Source organism: Triticum aestivum, chromosome 6B (assembly GCF_018294505.1).
Source record: "Triticum aestivum cultivar Chinese Spring chromosome 6B, IWGSC CS RefSeq v2.1, whole genome shotgun sequence".
Lineage (NCBI taxonomy): Eukaryota > Viridiplantae > Streptophyta > Magnoliopsida > Poales > Poaceae > Triticum > Triticum aestivum.
In genome coordinates, this window is record NC_057810.1 from 491,000,344 (window position 1) to 491,006,601 (window position 6,258).

Consider the following 6,258-nt stretch of genomic DNA (forward strand, 5'->3'; position numbering starts at 1 on the left):
TACTATGCCACTACACATAAGGTTTTTGAGGAGAGATGGGCCGCGTTTGTGCGCAAATGGCAGACGGAGAAAATAAAAACATGGCTCCATAGGATGTACAGGAAGAGGACGCTTTGGGCTGCATCATATTTGTCTGGTGGGTTTTTCCTTGGTATGCGCAGTAATCAGAGGAGTGAGAGTCTGAACTCCAGCCTGCACCTTCATCTTGACTATGGTATGACGATTGTTGACATGATTGTACACTACGAGAATTGTATTGTTCGCCTCCGTGAGAATGAAGCTTATGATGACTACACGGCCTCACAGACTCTTCCAGTAACAGTGACTGAGTGTCAGGCCATTGAGTCGTATGCTGCGAAAGCATTCACGCAGGCAAACTTTTATATGTTGCAACAAGATATGAAGAAGGTACAGGAGCTTGAGGTAATTGATAGACTGACAGGGACCGATAGTCAGAGATTTGTGGTTGCGTGGAAGAATAACAGGGATCACAGATTTAATGTGGACTATACGCCAGGTAACTCGGCAGAAACTATAAAGTGCAGTTGCCGAAGTATGACTCGCAAAGGGCTTCCTTGCAAGCATATTATTCATGTTTTGAATGCACTGAACTTACCTGTGATACCCAAGTGTTGTGTCCTGCGAAGATTCTCAAAAAAAGCACGAGCTGGACTGCCAGTGAAGCGCACCAGCGATTTGTTTGCGTGGGGTTGGTCGAGTGGTGAGGACAGAGCTAGATATAGTGAGTTGACCATCAAATCTTCAGAAGCCTGTCATGTCGCATGCAGTAATCCTTTCTTATTCGACAAGTTGATGGCAGCTCTGGATGATATTATAGTGAATAAGGATATTCAGGGAAATGAAGATGATATTCAGCGAAGCTTCGTGAACAGTAATCCATTTGAGCCTAACCGAGATCATATTCTGGTTCGTGATCCAGTAAAGGTTTCCACCAAGGGCGCACCTAAGCAGAACAGTAGAGGTCGCGGTAAGGGTGGCCCAGATGTGACAAAAAATGAGAGGCCTAAAGCATTTGACGAGAAATCTGGACGAAAATGTAGCATATGCAGCGGCTCAGGTCATAACAGGAGCACATGCAGCAAAAATGAAGAGTATGTCTATTATTTGTTTATGTCAGTTTTGTTGTTTCATTAACGGTGCATTGATTCTCATATTTTTTGTATGCAGCAACTGGGCTTGAAGACTCAAGTGTAGACGATGCGAGTGTTTTACCTCTTCCATTTATATGAAGAACATTTGTAAAATTTATGTTCGTGTTGAGTATTTTATGTGTGAAACATGATTATTGCGTACGGACCGTTGTCATTTCAGACTTGTTATTTTCTGTCAACTACAGTAAAATTACTGTGGTGACAATTGTTATGTTGAGACAACATTGTTGTTGATATAAATATTCACTATTCATTGTTTATTTTATGAATTCTGCATGTATTTACTACAGTCCCGTCGGCTGTCAAATATATCAAAATAGAAGAAGCACTCTGTGAACTGTTGTTGAAAAAAAAAGAAAAAAAATGCCCGCCCGTCTCCACAGCGTGACTTAGTAAGCCCGTCGTTATCAAGCCCAACGGGACCCTACAACAAGCGTTTCGGAGCACGCCGTGGAAACCAGGCCCAACAGGGCAGCATCGACGCGACACATCGACGGGGTAGTAATCAGAGGAGTTCAATACAACGACGGGAGCTGAGTATATAAACTAGTCGGCGTCGCCTTCGGCCGTCGAGGTGGGACTAAACTTGTGTCGGTTTCACTGGCGCGGCGTCTCAGCGGTGGTAACTGGGCCGGCCCACGGCGCGTCGAGCCGTCGAGAAGACCGCGCCGTCAATAGCCTTTTTGGGCCGGCCCACGTCGCGTCGAGCAGTCGAGAAGACCGCGCCGTCCAGTGCCTTTTTGGGCCGGCCCACGTCGCGTCTGGCTGTGTCCAGGTCGCCCCGCGGCCGACGCAAGTTTAGTCCCACCTCGCCGGCCGAAGGGGACGACGACCTGCTTATATACTCAGCTCCCGTCGTTGCATTGAACTCCTCTGATTACTACCCCGTCGATGTGCCGCGTCGATTCTGCCTTGTTGGGCCTGGTTTCCACGGCGTGCTCCGAAACGCCTGTTGTAGTCGCCCGTTGGGCTTGATAACGACGGGCTTACTAAGAAACGCCGTGGAGACGGGCGGGCATTTTTTTATGTAAAATAATTTTTAAGTAAAACGCAGTGTGCTGCCATAGTTTAGTGCACAAAAATTTAACGACGACATGATTACATATAACTATTCGGCAACAAAAAAAACATGTAAACAAAAAAAATCATTATATAATATTTATGAAACGAAATATCATGTGGACAGAAAAAAACATTTGGAAAAGTGCCGAGTCTATTACATATAACTATTCAGAAGCAGAGTCTATTACATAAAATTTATAAGCAAGTGCGCAAAGCGTTTGGAAAATAAAGTCCTCCAGTACCACCCAATCACATGCAAAACTCCTCCGTGCCGCATCTATTTCTTCTTCTTTGATATCCGAATAACTTTGTTTTTCACTTCATCAAGCTTGTTTCTTTCCGAAAATATAAGTTGCGCAATCATTAACTCTCTCGAATCATCAATTGAGGTCTGAAAAAAAATGGTGTTAGCACAGCGTTCATTGTACATCGTAGTCCAAACATGACTTGCGTACCTGTGAAAATAAGCCTGTCCATTTGTCACCATCCCAATTTTGAAAGCATCGAAGGAGAAATAGTCCACACGAATTCCTAGTGCATACAATTTACGAAGATTAAATATCTACTGTACATACAAGACCAACATTCTGTCGAAGTAAAAACTCACCCATCATGTTGTTTTGGCATGTCATACGTTTGAATAGGCCACTTGGAAACATCCGGATAATTCACAATTCCGGTTGCATTTGCTTCTTGGATATCTTCTGCTAGTTGTTTTCTCTAAAGATATAATAAACATGGTGGAAAGCATGTCATTCAGTGTACTAAAGAAAACGAATGTTACCAAATGCACATTTGCAAGTTAAACCTACCAGGTCCTCAACGAGTTCTCTAGTAACAGTGTCAAGTTTTCCGGTCATCAACGAGTCAAGAACCTGAAACTCTCTTTTTCCGCTATGCATGACGACAGTAATCCAGTGATTATTTTGCTTGTTTAGAGGAATGTAAGTCTGCATCACAAGGACCATAAAACACAATCATCACATAATATCGTATGTATGTACCGTGTTAACAATCAAACTTACCTTTGATTTTTTGAAATACTCGTCCTCACATCTGTTCACGGGTCCATTACTATGCGACTCTGCTTCATAATCATTACCGGCGGTCTTCTTTCCGGGTCTAACGTGAAGCAACCAATGTATCCTCCAAGTTGTTAACATGAAACGATCATCATTAACTTTGTCGACCAAAAATGATGAGTATGCATCAATTACCTATAAATAATGTGTTAGATTTAACAATGGTATTTTCGAATGAATTGTAAAACAATATATGAAATTAACTTACGTCGCCACTTAGCCACTCATGGTTAATAATCTGACAAGCTCTCCTCACAGTGAGACCTTCTTCCATGCCATCATTGAAAATTTCTGTTTTGGCATGTTTTTGTAAATGCTCATGCGCACGCACGTACTTGATGGACGCTTTCACCACATCATACTCATCACCAGATTTGTTAACATCACCATTTTGGAACAATTCTGTAACGCACCACTCAAATACTTACAAACGCAAATACATAAATAATTGTTACGCAATAACAATTAGAAACACAGAAAACTTACTTCCTTTGGCAGAACGTTTTGCACGTTTGTTTGGTTTAGGGACCACATAAGGAGACTTGACATGTTGTGATCCTCTGCGCTTGCGCCTGCCAGTAACCTCCTCCACTTCCTCTTGTACTCCTTGAGAACCAACCGACGCATGCGATGCGATTTCGTCCGTCTCTAAAGATGTGGCAGCTTTTTCATCTGATACTTCTGGTACTTGGACAGGATCATCCATATCACCCTTGAAACTATCCCAGTACTCAGGTGTGCAGTAAAAAGGTGTGTTTTCACGAGAAGTTACATCAACGCCGTTATCATCCTTTTGCAAATTCATTTTGGAAGGTGTGCGGAACCGGTCTGAATCATCTTTTTGATATACAAACTCTTTTTGCGGACGTCCAACATCGTTTGAAGACTCATTAATGCCTCCGTACAGATTCTCTTCGTCCTCTTCCAGGTTACTGGGTTTGTAGGAGACGCCGGTTTTGTTCAGTTTCTCAATCATCCTCTGCAAGAAAACATTTCATCTTAGTTCTTCAATTCAGTGATGGACATTAAAGAGACGTGCTCAAGTGTTACCTGTGCGCATAACTCTGGCAAACGAAGCATTTCCTTCCGAAGCTCATTCATCTCACTCAAAATCCGGTCCATAGTAGGCTTCTGGCTCGAAGCCTCCGAGGTACTGCCCTCTTTCCTCGTTCCAGTAACGTTAGATTTTTTGCTACTAGCTTTCTTGGTTTTTTGAGCTTCTTCTTCCGCAATTTTTTTCAACCTATACTCCTCTGTAATGTTGTCATCGATCTACAAGTGCAACAAGATAATTATACATAAAAACCATATGCACACTTTACTTTATTTCATAAATGTAAAAAAATGATTACTAGGATTACCATCCCAACACCACGACCATATTCGTAGTCGTATTTGTCTCTTCTCACAGCCATATCTTCCGTCCAGTTCCTCATCAGCGGGCTCAACAATGCCAACGGATCATATTTTGGACCGGTGATTGGTTGCACCTTCTCCCAGTATAGGTACTGCAAAACACATAAACTAATTAAATTACATGTTCTTCCGTGCCATTTTATAACAAAAGTGTTGAAATTAATAAATAGAACGTACTTGCAAAAGGGCGAGGTTCCCCTGGGGCCACTGCCTAACATGGCCGTCCTGCAGAAGCTTACCAATCTCCGATAAACAGAATCGTGAAGTGAATGCATTCCAGTTGAACTTCCTTATCAACTTAATATTTTTCACTAAGGCATAGTACTTTTTCGGAACGTATTCATGAGACACTGGTGCAATTATAGTTCCTAAGAGAACTAGAAATGTCATCCGAATAAAGTCATCATCAGTGCTCTTATCCTTCACAATCTTTTCTATGAGATCATCAATCATGATCTTACCATTTTTCTTGCTAACAAAACTAACTGGTATTTTTTTGGTTGCTTTTTCTCCTTCAGTACTAAGAAACCCAAAAACATCCACTCCATTGTTTTTCCAACCAAATATGGAGTACACATCATCAGGCCTTAATGAAATAAGACCTTTACATCCAGCAGTACTTCCAGAACTCTCTTGAACCATGAATTTTTTGCTACTCGGATTGTAACTTTGGAGTAAAAAGTGAAGCAAAAAATCACGCATCCTTATCGATGGTATTCTAAACATGCCCTGCATATCCGTTTCATAAAACCTGAATTTCTGACTTGGTGACAGTTTGTCAACTAGGCTAACCCACTTTTGAACAGAACATGGAATCACACCGTCGATATTCATACTGCATCAAATAGATTTCTGTCACATACCATCATACTGTTATGAGCCTCGTTGTATAAAAGAACTGGAAAAAAAACTTACACGACGGCGACGATGGGAGAGGCACCGGCGGCGTATAGTGGCGACGGGTGAGGGGACGCAAGCCGGCGCGGGCGCACCGACGGAGTTTGTACGGTGGGGCGACGGTGGGAGAGGCAGCGACAACGTAAACAAGGCGACGGGTCAGGTCAGGGCAGGCCGGCGCGGCCGCACCGGCGCCGTTTTGGAGTGTGGGGCGACGGGCGGCGTACGGTGGCAGCACGTGCAGATCGCGGCGGCGGCGAGACGGGGTGACGTAGAAGGAAATTTTGCATGCACGTCGGCTAACGACGTCGCCCGAGCGCTGATTGCGGCGTCGTTTGTTAGTGGGACGGCCCCATGCACGCATGCGCGTCGGTTAGCGAGACGGCCGGCGTTTTTTTTTGCAGGGCCTCATTTTTTTTACTAAATGAAATAGGCATATTTTTTTAACTGTATCAAAAATTTTTATCTTAACCAATTTTTTAAACTTAATCAAATATGCTCTTTTTTAACTTAGCCAAACGTGCCCAATTTTTTTCCACGTGCTACTGTGGCCTAGCAGGGCACGCACGCAAAAAATTATCCCGTTTCGAGTCCGTATGCATTTTCTACCATTTTCCAGGCAGAAAACC

General features: G+C 43.1%; 1 protein-coding gene across 1 annotated transcript; it reads right to left on the minus strand.

The window, feature by feature from the left end:
* Positions 1–2,490: 2,490 nt before the first annotated feature.
* On the minus strand, positions 2,491–5,711 carry LOC123137637 (uncharacterized). The gene is made up of 9 exons (XM_044557457.1): positions 4,910–5,711; positions 4,678–4,824; positions 4,379–4,588; positions 3,803–4,295; positions 3,525–3,718; positions 3,260–3,451; positions 3,047–3,184; positions 2,842–2,954; positions 2,491–2,689 (listed from the first exon to the last, which is right to left on the minus strand). The coding sequence occupies exons 1-9, from the start codon at positions 5,564–5,566 to the stop codon at positions 2,512–2,514; spliced, it is 2,322 nt and encodes a 773-aa protein (XP_044413392.1). The 5' UTR covers positions 5,567–5,711; the 3' UTR covers positions 2,491–2,511.
* Positions 5,712–6,258: the final 547 nt, after the last annotated feature.

What these genes read in the sequence shown, in the direction of transcription:
- LOC123137637 (XM_044557457.1), bottom strand. Translation starts at nt 5,566, where the DNA reads ATGAATATCGACGGTGTGATTCCATGTTCTGTTCAAAAGTGGGTTAGC. An exon ending in AGTATTTCAAAAAATCAAAG is followed by an intron (nt 3,185 to 3,259) that starts GTAAGTTTGATT and finishes CTTGTGATGCAG; the next exon opens with ACTTACATTCCTCTAAACAA. An exon ending in ATGCCAAAACAACATGATGG is followed by an intron (nt 2,690 to 2,841) that starts GTGAGTTTTTAC and finishes TTATTTTCACAG; the next exon opens with GTACGCAAGTCATGTTTGGA.